This window comes from Melanotaenia boesemani, chromosome 17, assembly GCF_017639745.1.
Source record: "Melanotaenia boesemani isolate fMelBoe1 chromosome 17, fMelBoe1.pri, whole genome shotgun sequence".
NCBI classification, from domain to species: Eukaryota; Metazoa; Chordata; class Actinopteri; order Atheriniformes; family Melanotaeniidae; genus Melanotaenia; species Melanotaenia boesemani.
The window spans coordinates 20,743,059-20,761,154 of NC_055698.1; the positions used below are offsets into that span (position 1 = coordinate 20,743,059).

At 39.9% G+C, this 18,096-nt stretch overlaps 1 protein-coding gene across 1 annotated transcript; it reads right to left on the reverse strand.

Annotated features, from left to right (window-relative positions):
- Nucleotides 1-463: 463 nt before the first annotated feature.
- Nucleotides 464-16,070, reverse strand: chrna11 (cholinergic receptor, nicotinic, alpha 11). The gene is made up of 10 exons (XM_041967411.1): nucleotides 15,863-16,070; nucleotides 14,134-14,273; nucleotides 13,418-13,462; nucleotides 13,021-13,130; nucleotides 12,864-12,943; nucleotides 10,665-10,832; nucleotides 10,382-10,576; nucleotides 5,296-5,382; nucleotides 2,647-2,756; nucleotides 464-1,342 (listed from the first exon to the last, which is right to left on the reverse strand). The coding sequence occupies exons 1-10, from the start codon at nucleotides 15,912-15,914 to the stop codon at nucleotides 605-607; spliced, it is 1,725 nt and encodes a 574-aa protein (XP_041823345.1). The 5' UTR covers nucleotides 15,915-16,070; the 3' UTR covers nucleotides 464-604.
- Nucleotides 16,071-18,096: the final 2,026 nt, after the last annotated feature.

Sequence of the window (18,096 nt, forward strand, 5' to 3'; positions counted from 1 at the left end):
TGTGTCCTTGTAAAAGTCTTCTCTCCCCACCCCCTCATTCTCACATCACTTTAAATGATGCAGTATTTTCTCAACACGTGGGAGTGAGGGGCTGCTGTCCCTCTTTGAGAAAATAAAACAGATATCTGTCTTTTATCTCTATCTGCCTGTCTCTTTTCCCCTCTTATACTCTAAATCCCTCCCCTGTTTCAAGAGCCCTCTTACATCAAGTTGCATTACATTTATAATCCTCTGTTTCTGTTCTCCTTTTCTGACTCATCTTCCCTCTTAATTTTGGAGGAAAGTCTTTAAATTAGCCAGAAAAATCCATTTCACCTTGTCCAGAATCTGATAAAGTACCCTGATCATCTTAATTTCATCTAAACTTCCCTCTGTATTCCCTTTTTCATCTGTTTTCTTCTTTTTTCAGTTACAAAACAGAATGTATTGCAAAGAAAACCATTACTTTTTTTTTCCCCCGGTCTTTGCAATCACAAATCACAGGGTCTGGAGTTTGCTGGAAATTGTGTTTCCTTGGATCGGGGCCCACTCCATTCTTTATTCTATATTTAATTCCCTTCAACCGTCCCTTCACGCTTCTCCTCCTCTTTTCCCTTTTTTGCTTTCAGACAAAGTCCTTTGAAATAGCTTCCACAAAGTTGGGAGCAGACATGAGGATCGAGATGGTGCAAATGATGTTGAAAACGCTAAATGCCACCAAGCATAAACGGTCAATCACTGCGCCTGCAAATTTCCACTGGTCAGCCAAGCTTTCGGTCTCATCCTGCTCTCGGAAACGATCTGCCATGTAACGCACCTCCTCCAAAATAGCCTGCAGCTGGGGGTCTCCTATCCCTGCTGTTGAGCACCCTCCAAGCCCTCCTGGTCCACCACCAAAGCCTCCACCACTAGAGACAGTGCTGGGACATCCTACAGTATCCATATTAGGAGTAGGAGGTGGTGGGGAGCTGCAGAACTGAGATGGCAGGTGCGGAGGTGGGCTACCCGCCAGTCGTGGAAGACCTGTGGATATATTATTCCTCTGGACAGGCTCTGAAAGCACTGAAGAGTCCTCAATGCTCTGGAAGCCCATGTAAAGAAGATTTCCATTATTGTTTGCGCTGGACTGAGTGTGTAGGTGAGGATGGCCTGCATGAAGGGGCCCCGTCTGGAGAGGAGCCAGGTTCTGTGGGTGCAGAGGGTGAAGACTGGGGTCTGGAGGGTTGGGGATGCTCCCACTCTGTGAGCCTGAGGAGCAGCGCCGCAAGTGTGGGGCACAGGGAGGGCGTTCTGGGTCGTCATTCTCGCCTGGCCGCTTCATCCGCAAGAACCATGCTACCCACTGCAATAAAACAAGCTGCACCTGGAGAGAAAAATAGATGCACACAGGGGAGAGGGTAAAGCATTAAAATATTCAAAGCTGTAAAGCTGTAAAGCAGCCATCAAGCACTCCCCTACAACACCAGTTACACTGGGTTCAGATTCCTTTTGTTGTGGAGTGATGCTGACTATGATTCCAACCTTGTGGTTAGTTTTATACGGCAACTGTACTTGTGTAAATACTAAAACCTTCTACATCTAAAGTACCCAGGGCAGATTGCAGACTTACTAACATCAACTATTACATTGCTATTTTACAGCTGTAATAAGTTTGCTGCGCAAATTATTTCAAATGTAACATTTTGTTTTACTCTTCTAGTTTCCTTTCTTCTACCCTTTTTTTCCCCTCACCTCTTCCAGAGCATCATAAAATTTCTTGTATCTCGTCTCCTGCATGTCCCTTGAAAGGGCAAACTGGCCCAACGGTGTCCAGATGGGTCTTTGACATCTAATGAGAGCTAATGTCCAGATGACTGCTCAATTAGTATCTGCAGAGTATGTTTACAAGCCAGGAAACAAGCCCTGTTGCTGCCACCACTGATGCTGTTTTAATGCCAACTCTAATTATGAACTGTGCTGGTTCAAGGCCATATCTGAACCACATCAATTACCTTGTTAATTGGTCATTGGACTGCCTGAACAGGCTATTTATCAACAGAATGTCCTTGAAATGTGTTGATACATACTACGTTTTTTCACTCATGCAGCCGCATATGTATCAATAATTGCAGGCCTGTCAATTTTCTCTACATAAATCATAAAATTAACACAAATGATATCCAGTATTGCTGTGGTTAATAATAATATCAAAATAACAAATATGACATAATGTCAGAGCTGCTGTCTTAGAAGATTTTTCTGTAATGGCACATTACTACAAAACATTAGTAAAAAAATAATGCATTATTTAGTAAAGAGAAAGTAAGAAAACATATAAAGAGGGAATGAGTCAAACTGCATCCACCCACATATCCAGAGTGCTTTGAAATGCACTCCTGTTGAAGTCAGTGGTGAGGCATTTGATGAATATACTGAGGCAGACTGACGCTACAGATGAGTCACAGTTGAGGAATTTGGTAAATTAAAAGAGAAACAGGCAGAGAAGCATACGTTATGCTAACAGTTCAATGAAGAGTTGCTGAAAATGGCAGCGTAGAAGACACTGATGGAACAAGGATAAACACATGGAAGATACATCTGAAACAGGAAGGCTAGCTCCAGCTTCAACAAGCAGGAAAACATAATGTGTGCCTGAGGTCAGGATAAGCTGTATGAACTCAGACTCACCCATTTTGGCATGTTTCCTCCATTTGGATCATGGTGATGGTATTGCAGAACCACCACCGTAGCAATGACTGACATCCCAACGATGATCATTATACTGGCAAAGTATTGACCTGAGGAGGAGTTTGGGGTCATATTACATTTAATTAAACACAGTACAGATTTTTCCAACATGCTGGCAAACATAGTAGAAAGAGCCATTTCTGATCTGATGAAAAAGAAAACAAAAATCAACGTTTTATGAAAAAGAAAATCTACAAAGTTAAGCTGTACACATTATCTTGTGTTCCTTATTGGAGTCCTCTACATTAACATTAATACTTTATATCTGTTAAAACACTTCAAAAAGATTTTTCCCCTGTTTCATTGCAGCTAGGCAAATCTTTGTTTAATCTATATGGAAACCTAAGATTTGCCACTAATATTAAAGCCTGCTAGTTTATATTGTACATTTTCTGCAAATCATCAAACAGATTAAAATGAAGGTTGTTAGTTTTAATAAAGAAATTATGCTGAAAGCAGCACTCTAATGATCATGACTGCATTTTTTTCCCAAGCTTTTAATGATCAGGCTTTGTGTCTTTAGGCAAAAACAGCCTTGCATCTGCTTCTGGCTGCAGTTTGAGCTCACTAAACATAATTTTTTAGCCATGCACCCACAATCAATTTAGCCTATTAAATTTCAGGGTGACCAGGTGGCTTAAATAAAATCTGCTTTTACAGTATTCAGTGACATCTTGCAGCTCTGCTACTTTGTAGTTGTATGTTTTGATTGTCCTATATATCTTTTCTACATTTTCTGATAGAGGTTGTGAATGTTTTTTGCATGCTAACATGGTTAAGAGGAGGGCAGCTGGTCTACCACTCTGAATCAGAATGAGCACCAGTATTAGGTGGCCAGCCATGAAATCTTAAAATTTGTGGAGCTCAGTTGATTAATTTCATCTCATTTTTCATCTAGTACAGTCTCTTTAGTCTCTAGAGTTGGGAGGATCTGTAAAATGTAAATAAAATTAACCCTATTTTCAATACAAATAGTAAAAAGACAACACAAGTGATAGTTTAAAAACTCAACAGAATTGAAGCGTGCTTACCACAGTGTTACATCAGCTCTTCTTCTAACAACATTTGTCAGAGACCAATTGGTGTGAGGTTAAACTTTTTCCAAATCATGCTTGATATATTTATTTTAGCTCATGACATGCTTTTTTAAATAGAATTGACTGCAAGTGGGTCAGTTTGGCTCCTGGATTCTTATTAGGAAAAAGAAAAGAATGGTTCACAAAGCTTTAAAACCTTATCGCTGCCTAAAAAGGTTTCCAAAAAACATGTCACATTTTGATGTACAAAAAGACAATTTCTTTTTAAATTATTTTGGATCCTGAGCAGGTGATGTTATTTATTAATCTGCCTTTGAAACTGAAAGCTAGGAGGTGCATCAAGTATGACCTTACATACTGTCATTACCACACAAACAGAAAGGCATAACGAAAGTACCAGCAAGTAATTTGATCAAAAAGATCAAACATACCATTGTTCATACCTCTAACTGTGACCCACATGACTTGTGTGTTTCCACAATAGAGCATCAGAGAAGTGTTTCCTCTAACAAGCCATAAAGTCCTTTTAAAGATCAAGGATCAAGAAAAACTTTATTGTCCTCAAGGGGCAATTTGTTGCACAGCAAGCAGCACAAAGCAGCCATCAAACATAAACAATAATGTGACTCAGAGGATACATAAACAGCCTTTTAGGGGTAGTAAATACAAAAGGGTACACATTGAACCTTACTATATTATAGTTACAAAACTAACAGCAACACAAACAGAGGAAATTTTAAGCTTTAAGATAATAAATAAACGGCATATTTGCAGCCTGACGGGAGCAACCAAAACCCATTGGTCACTAAATGGCTAGGCTTAACCAGGACCAGCTGAGCCTTCTTCAAGGTCCATTAAACACGAAGAAGGAGAAGAAAAGGATGGTACAGTTGCATGTGGCACATGAGTTTAACTGAGCCGTGAGTTAATTACCCAAATACAACAACTATTTTTCCTTCCTGGGCCATATTCAGTCAAACAACAAGAGGCAAGAAAATGACCATGATTGGTACTTAAATACACTCTTATTACAGTATGATTTCACCCTCATATAAATGGATACCATTATCCTTGTTGTCTTGGTAACACTTCAACAAAATAAATTGCAAGTATACTTTTACTTCCCTACTGGGTTTAAGCACTTATTTAGGGTCAGAAATCAAAATTGCATGGTGATAAAACGTCAAGGTTGGAACTAATGTGCCTTGTATTTGCATTTGCTCTCATGATTGCATATAATCATGGGCCATTACTGTCTCCACAAACATGAGGTCCATGAGGTCACTTTTAGGAGGATGAAAATTTCAAGGAGCAACAGTATTCAATGACATTGCAAACGAGGTCTAAGATGAGTATCTGATCTGAAAAACCATATGGGCTCAAACAGAAGTCAGTTATTTACAGAGATGAGTGTAGCTGAAACCAAACATCAGCAGCATCTTTCATGAGTGCAAAAGATACAGTCATATAATCTTAAATGTGGCAAAGGCGATGTGTTTTAATTGGGTGTTGAGTCTATTTAACTTGCACACAAATACAGCTTTTCACATACCTATAAGCGGGACAGAGTCAGAGGTGGCGGGCATGATCTCTGCAACCAGCAGCATGAAAACAGTGAGAGACAGCAGCACAGTAATACCTGCAAGCAGATAGATAGTTCTTAATGCTTTAGCTACATTTGGTTAAACAATCAATATTGCGGTTTAGTCTCCTCTCTTGAGTTTTCTTGGCTTTTTATGAGAACCTTCGATGGTGTTTTGATAAATGATCACACTCATGATGAGATCTGGTTCGATTTATGTAAACGACTGGCTAATGCTCAAACAGTGAATTACCTCTTGACATTTTGTACCTCTACACAGCAAACACACAACCTCATACACTCCTACTGGGAAGCGCTTCTTCATTTGTCCACCTCCACATCGTTTTTCATGTGATAGAATTTAAGAAGTGCTTTGTTGGCATAACTGTCTGCATTCAGAACATTCAATTAAACTCCTGAGCAGAGATAAATTATGAATCCTTAAAGGATATTAGGTAAATTAAAAATTCTTCTTTTATGTTGCTCTTATTTTTTCCACAGAAATTACTCCACTGCTTTTTAAAAGTGAGCTCCTGTGCCCCTGAAGGCCCAATCACTTTGTCCCTGTGTCTGCTCCATCAAGTAAAGTGACAGTAGAGAGTATATTCCTGGAAGGCAGAGTGTAAGCTCTCTCTCCACTAATCAATTCACTAGCCTTAATTACATCAATAGGTTAATTGGCTGCGTGTGAAAGGCTTGGAAATTTTTTCCCCCCTTTGGAGAAATCCTGCATAATACAAGGCTGAGGAATATGCTTTGACAATACTGCTGTGGCTTCCCTCCCAATTATCCTCCCACTCAAACATGAGTCAAACCGCATTTACAAAAGAAACATAATTATTTCTCCAATTTATAGAATGGATTTAGTGAGTGGCTGAACTGATACGTGGACAAAAGACTGTTGCTGTGTAGAGGAAAAATCTAGAAAAACCAACTTTAACAGTAAATTGTGTAGGATGTGTGGTCAGGAATGAAAAGATCACAGGCTTCAAGGTGAAACAAGATCAGGCTAATGGAAATCTGGACAGAGCCAGTCAGCTATGCTTGTTTTTCAGTAGGTTCACTTCACAATGACATTCAGCATTCTCCTTCCCTGCCTCCTGTCACGCAGACCCTAGCTCCACAGCTTCCCCGACACACCTTTACAGTGTCACCCTACAGTGTCAGATGAAGCTAGAGAGACTGGACCAAAACGAGGCTGCAGGTCTTGACTGTATCAACCCCAGGGTCCTGAAAGCCTACTCAGAACATCTATGTGGGATTTTATAGCCCCTCTTCAACCTTGAGTCAGGCTGTGGAAGACATCCTGCCTTGTTCCAGCGACTACAACCAGTTTACATCACACATCACGAAAGTTCTGGAGAGTGTTATTGGCTCACCCCTGTAGGCAAGTGAGCACCTTGGCAAAGTAGGCAGCATGGTTTGTAGAGTTGTCCAGTTCTTTTTATAGCATCCACCTGCGCTGCATGTGTGAGGAAAATATTGGTGGATTCCTCCACAGCCACCTGGATTATTGACTACGTGGCAAACAGATCCCAGTTTGTGAAAGTCAAGGGTTGTGTGTTCAAGAAGGTGGTCAGCAGCACTGAAACACCACAAGGGGTTATACGCTCACCATTTTTATTCACACTGTACACCTCAATACAACTCTGAATCCTGTCATTGGCAGAAATACTCTGCATCCATCCAGGGAAGAGAAGTGGAGCTAGTGGAGGACTACAGATACCTGTGCGTTCACCTGGACGATCGACTTCACCACAACACTGACGTTTAAAAGAAGAACAAACTGATCAAAAAAGTTGGCTTTGTGTTGGGGACAACTCTGGAGCCACAAAATCTGATCTAGCAAAGAATGTTGCATAAGTTATTCAACATAAAGGACAATGCACCCAAAATACTTATGAGACAATAGAATGTGTTCAGTCCAAGGCTTCCTCAGCTTCACTCAACAAAACAGAACAAAGGACGTCATTCCTCCCCACAGAACAATTACTATAATTTGTTATTTGTGCTGCAACGATATAATTTCCCTTTATAGATTGAGCCTTCTTCTTAAACTGTAACTGAAAATATTCATTATGATTGAACAGCATCCAAGGTTTTCTATTCACATAGCTTTTCCTGTCTGATCAATGTTTAGAAGCACAAAAGCAGTCAAAGAGTGACTAACCAAGACTAACCAAGAGGCTGATAACAGAGGATATTTGATATGTTTACTACTGAAAGTACTGAGAGTACAAAAACATTGTAAAATTATTAGTTCTCTGTTTAGTGATTAATTGTTTCATTGGCATGGTGTGAGATAATACAGTCTGCAGTCTTTAGTATTCTGATGACATGGACGTCATTCATCTTTAAACAGGGTGAAACTGACATTAAAATATGTGTCTCAGACTTGCTTCCTTTCTCTCTTCCTGCCTATTATAATTAGATTTGCTTGTCTCCCACCACCTCTGCCTCATCATCATCATAAACATCAGTCCTCCCTGTTTCTTTTGTGCTGTCCTCTCTCATTCTTCACGAATTCTTCAACTGTCTTTTTTCCATCTTCACACATCTACTGTTCCTCCTCCTCGCATTTCTCATCTGTCTGTCTGATCCTGTAATCCCTTTCCTCTCTCCTCTCTCTCAGACCCAGGGAAATTGAAGGGAGTATGTGTTCAAGGTAAGTTTCAAACATTTTGAATTTCTTTCCTCTTAAAACATTTGAAATGAAGGTAAGTTTGAAACCTGCTCTGCTTGCATTCATGTTTTTCTGTTTCCTGTTTTGTGTGGTGTCCTTATTTTTTTCTGGGTCACTATCTGAAGGCAAGAAAAAATAAATAAATACTGTGCAAATGGAAAAGTTTAATCTTTTGGAATCAGCAAGAATTTTACTTTTATTACTGGTTTGATCATTTTTTAAGATGTGGGGATCCTGCAAAGATCAGACCAAAAGTACAACAGCCATTCCTGCAAATATCAGCAGCAACACAACAAAACAAAACTCCAAAATTTCACAAAATCTGTGTTTCTTCAGCTCTGTACACTGACTGAGAATAGTATTAATAGTCTAAAGAAAACCACTTCTCTGCAGAAAAAAATGTATTGCAAACACTAAAAATCTTTCCCAACTATGAAGCACGGTGGAAGGACCATATGGTTCGGAGCTGCCATGCTGATGCAGCAGAGTTGGGGGCTACATCGAGAAACAACCTGTGTCTGGAAGTCTATGAGCCAAAATGAATGACAAACCAGGTTGAACTTTTTAACTAACTTATGTGCATTTTTGCAGCTGAACACCAAAAGTGTTCATGGAAATGTTAAATGAAACAAAATACATAAATAACCATAATCTGTTTTTTTTTTTTTATTTAGCATTTTTGTAAGATTTGTGCATCTTTGCATTTTTCTTCTGTACATTCATTTGTTTTCATCTTCCTCCAAGTTTGAAACCAGCTAAGGACCATCACTCTGTTTATGCTAACAGCAGTCTTTACTCTCATCGTCTGACAATACTAACTGCTTTGTTTGTTCTCTCTAAATCAGAGAAATAAAACATGTCTGACACACATTAGATGTTTCTCATCATTTGAAAAATGTGTTATTTAGTTGGAAGGAAACAAAGCCAAACCACAGCACACATTTAAATCAGCTCCTCATTGTTGTCAAAGTCTCATAAACAACATCCACTTAATATTTCGGAGAGCACTCTGACTGATTTGTTAGTGAGTCCAGTAAAAACAAGAACATTACACATGTGTGTTCTTATTTTCATCAAATTTTGTGATCTATTACAGCCCTGTGTAAAAGTTTTTAATCACCCCTTATTTCTTGGGGATTAAGGAATACTTGTTCAGCCCCTAAAGGTTTTTGATGTCCAAAGAAACTGTTTCAAATATTTATTTTTTTACACAGGCTGCTTCATTTTCAATCCAGTCCAGTCCTACAAGAAAAGGATTTTTTTCTTTCTCAAGGCTCTTAACATTGACCTATAAATAATTTAAGCATTAAAAATCTAATTTAAGGAATAAACCAGTGTTATTTCTACATATAACAGACAGCCAAGCAAGGAATGCATTTTGAATCAAACTTTAAATTATATCTAATTCAATTCAGTTTTATATGTATAGAGCCAATTCCCAACAACCATCCATCAGTACGCACCTTGTTATAGGCTATTTCCTCAGCCCAAAGATACCAAAGGTAACATAGTTTAAAACACAAAATAGCATTTTTGCACCAACAAATTGATTCTCAAAGAGCTATTTGCTAAAACTGGACAAGCAGAGAATAAAGAGCAAAAGAATCTACAGCAAATGAACAGTATCTGAAAGTAATAAGAATCACCAAAGACCTCCTACAGGACCTGAGAGATGACCTTGATCTATTTACTGTTCACTGAAGTCTCATCAGAAATGGTCTCTGTGGAAAGGTGGCTGTCAAGAAGCAATTCTTCAGATAGTGAAATGGGGAGAAAAGGCTGAGCCATGTCAAATAACTAGACTGAAAGTCAGTGGCAACAGGTCTTATGGACTGATGAGTTCTCCCCAGAGCCCCAGACCTCGGCATTATTGAAGCATTGTGGAATCATCTTGACAGAAAACAGAACAAAAGGCAGCCAACGCCCAAAGAATGAGAGATAGAGCTTTGGAAAGGTCTTCAAAAAGCCTGGAGAACTATTACTGAAGACTACTTTATAGAATTAGAAAACTTGTCTATGAGAATTCCAACTGTGGTAAAGAAAAAAAGGTGGCCATACCATAGTATTTTAGACTCTGTTTTTGCCTTAGAGACAATATTTCTATTTAATTTTGCTCAAGTTTCAACTATCACTTCACTTATTTCCTGTTTTTCTGCCAGCATATTAACAAACTCAGGGGTGACTCAAGATGTTTGCACAGCAGTGTACTTTAGATAAGTTCCCACGCTTTCATACTTGAAGACAGAAACTGAACTATACTGTAAAACTATATTATAAAACTGATGATCCCACTTCTCCAACTTCTCTTTTCTACTGGCTCCACTGTAGTTGCCTTTTGTCCATCTGTTTCCTGACAGTGTCTAATGCACTCACCCAATGAAATCTTTTCTCCAGAATCAGCTGGCAGAACAAAGATTAGCAAGGTCATAGAAGACAGCAGCACGCATGGGATGAGCAGGTTCAGAGCGTAGTACAGCGTTCGCCGCCGTATTGTTATAACAAATGTCACATCCGGGTAGGGTTCCTTACAGCAGTCATAAAAGACCTCATTTCTGGTGCCGGGAACACCTGCAAAAAACACATAGCGACTGATTCGGTTGCTATATGACTGGATGTTTTTGATGAGGATACAACGCATCTGTTTCTCCCTACTCACCGATTAGATCCCACTCTCCATTGGGCATGTAGCCTGAGATGTCAGCATCATTCATCTGAAGGTCCAGGAGCCAGCCATCATACGTCCAAGAGCCAAATTTCAACTCACACCTCTGAATGTCAAATGGAAACCAGCGAACATCCACATTGCATGTACTCATGAAGATTCCTGAGAAAAACACAGGAGGAAAGAGGGCAGGGAGTTACAGCTTGACAAGTAACCGTTTGCTGTGGTGACAGAGGAAGGATGTATCTGAGGCTCAGCATCTGTCTTGAATCAAGTTGCTTGCAAGGGAGAATAATTTATTCCTTTCAAGACTATATTCTTGTACAGAAATTATGTGAAAAATGCTTCATTATAAGCAAGCCTGCACACTTTTTTTTAACATTACACAGGTCCGTAGAGAGTTTGTTGTTTTGCAGTTCAGTTTGGAAGCTGGAGAAGAGAAAGCAGAGACTAGATAAGAAACAAACTCCCATCAAAGACGTGTCTATAAAGAAAAAAACCTGGCAGCAGTATTGTCACTCTTCTCTGCCTGCACACACAGCTGTTCACTAAGCCTCAGCAGCAACAGAAGAAAACAACCACAGTAGCACTGAAAAATGAGATTGTGCATAATGCCCTAATGAGATTAACATTTTATCTTATCAAGGAAATGCGTTCACATATATGCATCAGCACACCCATGTACAAATATAAAAGCACACTTGGGGGCACACTCCTCAAAAGAAAAATCACGATGATCCATGCAGTGTTTGGCAAACTGCAGCTTTTAATGTTCTTACAGGAATTTAGAGACATACACACAAAACCAAATGCCATGGGAAGCTTTGCAGTAGAGATGTTCATTATGAGCCTGTCGACATGCAAATCAGCCTTCAGAATCAAATGAAAGCACAGTAAGGAGGTCAGCCCCTTGGATACCAGTTTGAGAGCAGAGGATGATCTTAAATTTGAGTTATAAATTTCCTTTTCATACCATTTCTGCTTTTTAAGATTCTGTCACTAACTTTAAGCTCTTTGCTTTTTCTTCTTTTTTTCACAAGAACAAAATCTTTATAACTGCTCCCATGACGAGCTCCACTATACCAGAAAAAGCACCAAGGTAAAAGTAGCTCTGTCTTGATTGTGCACCTCTATTCAGAGGATTTTTTTCTAACATGTATCTCAAGACACTTGATCTTTTTTTTTTTTTTTTTTTTTTTTTTTTTTGTGCGCTTGAAACAATCTCTTTCAGAGCACATGCAGCTGCAAAAATAAATCTTCAGAAATTGCTTTGCAAGAAAGCAATGCAAGGACTAGGCACAATTGTACTTGTTGTAAATGTCATCTATTCCAGATAAGAGATAAAATCTTTTACACCTTATCTTCCAAATGCAACAAGACCTCTGCAGCCACAAAATGTATGCATAGGACACCTGAAATCCACCACATCTGAATTATTCACTTTGTGTCCACCTTGTGCTCCTAGCCTTCAACCCACAGACCTGTTGCCTTTTATTTACTGTCAATAATCTGCCCTAACAGCTCTGGAGCAGCAGCTATTCTTCTCTTGATTTTATGCATTTATCTCCATCTTTCTTTTGTGCCCAACATTTCTTCCACTCTATGCACTACATCCAAGCAACATCTTTTTTAATCTTCCCCTGGTTGAATCAGATTCAAGTCACAGAATTAAACAGCTGTATTTACATTCAGCAGCAGCCCATTAACAAACCTGTCTGCTGAATTGAATTGACAAGGCTGAGCTCGTAGTCTGTGCCTATAACTGCAGGAGTCCATTTCAGCTCTACCCCCCAAACAGCAAAAGGGATTCACTCTCAGGCTACTTTAATCTAGTGCATAAAGAGGAGCCTGAGAAAATACAAAGCAAAGCCCCATGAAGACCCAGGGGAGTCATCACTTTCACAGCCTTACAAGGGTCTTGCATTGAGGTTAAGGCAGGAAGCAGAGGAAGCGAGTATTTCCTATTTATAGATGTTACAGCACAGTAATCAGGTGTCTAACAAGGAATGCTGTTTTACACTGATGAAATATTAATGTCAAGTGTACAAACATGCAGACATGCAGAGATTTTGGAATGAGATGCTGCTGCCGTGCTTCGAGGAAATGAGGTGGTAATAAAAAAATATTTTAAAAAGAGTTGCATGATAGAATTTAGATGACTAGAAAAACAAAAAATAAAAAGGAGGGTCCCACCTGGAGGAAGATATTTGGCATAGCCACTGGAGTTCACCAGAATATTTGTCTTAAAGGTAGAGTCAAAGTCATCATCTGCACTGAGGAAGGACAGAATAGGAAGTGGGATTACTTGATCTGTGTGTGTGTGAGCTGTGTATTCAGGTGTGTGTTTTACCTGTTGTAGAGTAAGATGTCTGGTGTCCAGATCTGATCTGTGGTGAAGCGTAGGTTTTTCACTCCAGGATGTTCACTTTGGTTCCACTGGAGATAGTGGTCGAACCAACTCTTTAAATGCACAGACAGAGATTTACTATGTGACAGAGTGAATTACAGGCAAGCCACTTTATCTCCAGTTCCAGATATACAGACACAGACCACTGAATTCACAGAAATTACACCTGTATTTTCATAAGAGGTTAGATCTAAGTTTTTTCTCTCAAATACTTAGAGATAAAAAAAAAAATCAAACTTTGTGACATCATTTTACATGTTACAGAGGATTTAAGCTAGTAGAAAACACAAGTAGAAAAAAAAATCATCACCCCAACATCCAGAGTCTCAGATGTTCTTACCATCTGTAACCACATATTAGAGGTTAACACCTGGTTCTTCTCATCCTGCAAAACATTTAAAAGATTCTTATCACACTAAATGAATGATTCAATCTGTACATCACAAAACAGAGAGCTGAAGATGACTGCTAATGTTTGAGTCCAACATGTAGAAGTCTGACTGCTGACAAAAAAGAAGCCACGTCATCCCAATTTTTGCCTCCCTTCCTTGGCTACATATATAGGACCGTTGAGCAGGTTATTAAAGAGGTCGACCTCTTCAGTTTTCTGTTGTAGATATTTAACACCAGGCTTTTGAGTTTCTGGCTCTTTAATTCCCTCAACTTCATCAGATATGGTGAAATTGTGGTGTGTTTCTAATAACAGATTTTTAAATTTCAGGTTCCTCTTGAAGTGATCTTCATTTTTATGTTCACTTCTGTTATATTTAAAGTTCCATTCAAAAGTGTTATACAGATAAATTTGTCAAGAAATCTGACTATCATCACCAGAGAAACACAGTTTTAGAAACAAACAGAGGACGTAACATGGCACCATCTGTAGTTCTTTAACTTCATGTTTGAAATTATCTTCAGTACTGATTGCAGATGAAAATATATACTTAATGTTCACCATGTAAAAAGACTTGATCTGTGCTTTAAATGTTTGGTCACACACCATCATTCATCCATCTGTTAAGGATGAGGCTAAGAAGAGTGGTGGTTGTATACACCTACCACATCCATAATCTGTATTAAACTCAGGGTAAAGACAACGGTAAGAGGGTGGGAGTCGTTGCCCACTGGTCGCTCCATCCGGTTGTAGTCCTTCAGGAGATTCTTCAGCAGGTTCCTCTGGTGTGGCCCCTGCAGGGACACTGAGAAAGCCAGAAAATGGTCCTTAAATCCAGAAAAATGATTACACACAAAGCTCTAAAACGTAAGATGGGAATCAAATCCTGAAAAAATAAAATAAAATAGATATAGAGCTGATCAAATCAGTTGACTTCGCCTTGGGGGCCTGAATTTCTTTATCATAAAGACATCCAGGTGAGCATGAGTAAAATGAAAGATTAACTGGCTGAGAAACTGGAAATTTGATGAAGTTAGCTTGATGTTTTACCACCATTAGTCACACTTATCTTGACTTCATATATCTGCAAGTAAGATGTAGAGGAACGATTCACCTCCACAGTAAGAATGAAATATTCCACATTAAACACAGAAAATCCAAAACGAAATTAAGAAAAGGGAGAATAATTTAAAGGGAGCTAGGAAAATGTTCAGTAAACTAATTAGCGGACATGTGGAGGCTTATCAGTGCATAATTGGCTCAAATTAATCCATAATTAGGGTAGTTTAAAAGGTCGACTAAAAATATGGACCAATTAAAAATGTGAAGAATGTCTTGTTTTTTCTGAGTTTTCTGTCCTTTTAGTAGATATACTGTGACACCACTGAGCTTTAGCCAAACGCAAAGCTTTACTTCCCACTCTAATCAAGATCCAAAAGTTTCTTAAGTCACTGGAAAGCAGCAAATTGTAATTAAAATTTTAAAGTTTCAGTGTAGCAATTAAAATTAAGGGTGTGTAGGTTTAAAAATAGGGTGTTAGATAAAGTGTAGGGAAAAGCAGACGCAGGCTGCACTCTGCAGAAAATAAAAATATCCAGGTTGAGTCATGAGCATGTAGCAGGGTCTTTGTTCAAAGCAAGTCAAGAAGAAACGTCTTGGCTGTTTTCTGCTTCTGAAGTCAGTCTGCAGAAACACTGTTTGAAACTTTTACCATCCCCATCCTTTTATTTTTTATGCTGTTTAGTTTTTGATCTACAACTTCCTCTTAAACACAGACCCGACACTGTTTCACTGCTGCTACTTCTGCCTGTAGGGAAAGTTCACCCGCTCTCCCTTCAGCTCTGTCATCCACTGTCAGCTTTAAAATTCAGCTACTGTAAGCCTGTCAGCCTGGCTGCAGCAATACATCCACAACAGGAATAAGATTGAAGAGTTGACCCATACATGCAATTAAATTGATCTTTTTGGGAGACCCCCTGATGTGGTCGCAAGCGTGGACAGAAAAGAAAAGCAATGAAACATTATGTTTGCTCAGATTTTTTCTACACACTCTATCTGACTAGTGCTTTCCTCCATACACTGGATGTCAATCTGCCTGACTGGAACATATCATGGGGAGGCATCCGAGCCCTAAACAAGTGTTTCCAGAAAAACAAGAGCACATAAGAGGAAAAGAAACCCAGAGATGTAAACAAGCAAGCAAACAGGTGAGCTAGATTCTCACTTTTCTCCTCCTGGATTCTTTTTCCCTTTCTTAAATTCTTTTATGTTTCACAAATGAAGCATCAAAAAGATCGACTCCTGTTCCTGAATTACTATCAAATGCCACTGCTGCAGCCAGATTCCTGAATGAAAGACAGAGAGAGAGAGAAGGAGACATGCAGGGAAGCTCACCGTGAATCAAAGCAGAAAATCCAGAGAGGAAAAAAGCCACTGAGTGCCACATCCTGGAGGTGAGCAATGGGACAAAAAAGAGGAGAAGCTCCAGATATTAGAGGAGGAATAGGAGGAGGAAGGGATAAAGAAAGGAGAGGGAGCGCAGAGTCAGGAAGCTACTGGAAATCCTCCAGTCTGCATCCAGCCGGCATCAGATGGAAGGAGTGTGAGGGTGTGCTTGCTGGAAGAGAAGGAAGCTGAGAGAGGGAGGAGGAGGTGGAGGAGGAGGAGATGGTGGCCGTGAGCTCTCCCCGTCTCTCTGGGAGGTGGCCTAAAATGGAGAGTACAAGAGAGGAAAATGTCAGTGATGGGGGTGAAAGGGTGGAAGATAAAGCATGTGGAGGTGGAAGAATTAATTGCTTGATCGGCATGAGTTGACCCCAACAAAGACAAATGAAACTGATGAGCACAGTTTTAAATGTTCCTGACAGCAAAGCAGAATTGATTGAAGAGGTTCAAGTGGAAAGGGAGGCCTCCCAAATAGGTCTATGGTAATATATAGAAAGAAGAAACAGAGCAGTGCAAACATGTTTCATAAAAAACATGCACAAAGAATCAAAAGTAACATGCAACTGCTTGGACCAATCAGACAACCCTGTTTTTGCTTGATTGTGTTTTTATGTACAGGTTAAGCATAAAAACAGCATTTCTCTGCGCTGACCCTTCTTCTTGCATCGTAATAGCTGGATTACTCTTTAAATCTACATTAGCTTTACTTTCATCCTCATTCTTTACATGTTGCCGCTCTATATCCCAGCTGGTTAACATGTGTAGCACGTTATGCAATAGTGTGTGCTCCACATATGATAACACTCTACTGTGATGATGGTCACGCACTGCTGGGCTGCAAGCCGTCTGTGTGTGTGTGTGAATGTGTGTGTCGTCTGTGTGTGTGCGTACAAGCATTCCCCACGTGGTGGGGGGTGAGCTTTGAATCAGTGGGGCAGATGGACGCTGGTTTAATTGAGAAAGTGCTGGGCTCTGCAGGAGGACAACGGGAATGTGCATAGTTAAACTCTACTTCTCATTTGTCCTCATGAAATGCTGATGCAAGGGCAGATGCAGCGAGAAACTGAAAGACTGGGGGAGAGGGAAAGGGAGAAGAGGGAGGGGGCAAGAAAGGAGGAAGAAAGAGTTGGACTGTATAATAGATTACCCTATTACTTCTACTGCCTTTCGGAATTACCCCTCTCTCAGGAAGCCTGTCACACATCCGGAGCAATCCAGAGCTGCAGATTCATGCTCGGCTGCACACAAAGGATGGAGAATGGCCCTCAGAGGCGAAAAGAAGGATGGCAGAGTCACCGGTAAAAGCAGAGAAAACTGCACCAAGTGTGGTGTGAGGACACAAAATGTGCTTCTATATAGAGAGGAGCACCCTGTTGCTGCTGTATGGCTGCATTATTACATTACTGCTTATATTATGTGCAAAACTGATGTGCTGATTTTTTAAAAAATAAAAACCTCCTCCTTTTTGTGATCTTTTGCACCAAGCATCAGTGTGACACAGAGCCAAAACAAAAATCATTAAGCTTCATAAAAATACTGATTGGGGGCACTGAAGCGTTGGTGACATCTGGTGGTTTGCTTTCCAAGTGCACCCTGGGTGAAGCTCAACAGAAGCAAGAGCGTCCTTAGGGAGGAGTGAGGTGGTGGTCTTAATTAACAAAGAAGTGGACTAAATAGCAGAAGGTAGAGACCAGATAAAGAAGATACCAACTGAATGAAAGCTTAGCAACAAGTGTATTAAAACCCCATTAATGATGATGATGGAAGATAAAAAAAATAGAATCACGATCATCATGTGTAATATGCCTCTAATGGTCTAAACATTTGCTGTACTGTGACTACTTACTCAGCAGCAGTGATGACCACTGCTCTGATCTGGTATGACCACCACTCATCTCCTCCCTCTGCTAAATGCTGAAAGCCACCTCTGACAATGCAGCCATCAGCCATCGCAGCTGCTGTGCTGTGTGTTTTTAATTACTCTGCTGATTGGATTAGGCCTCCTCCTGCGCTGATACGTCGCCTCCGACTAATAGGATCTTATCGACATAACCAGCACAGACATGCTCTCGGCCGTGATGTCTGATTTTTGTCAGAGTGGCTTTTTTTGTGCAGAGTGGAGTTAAGTAGATGAAGTTCTCTTCTGATAGATTTCAGTTACGTCCTGTCACAGCAAGCCACAG

Excerpts from the sequence above, each read along its gene's own strand:
- chrna11 (XM_041967411.1), bottom strand. The coding sequence starts at position 15,914 with ATGTGGCACTCAGTGGCTTTTTTCCTCTCTGGATTTTCTGCTTTGATT. Across the intron at positions 14,274-15,862 it reads ATTTTCTGCTTTGATTCACG|TGTCCCTGCAGGGGCCACAC; the intron begins GTGAGCTTCCCT and ends TGGCTTTCTCAG. Across the intron at positions 2,757-5,295 it reads TGACTCTGTCCCGCTTATAG|GTCAATACTTTGCCAGTATA; the intron begins GTATGTGAAAAG and ends ACTCCTCCTCAG.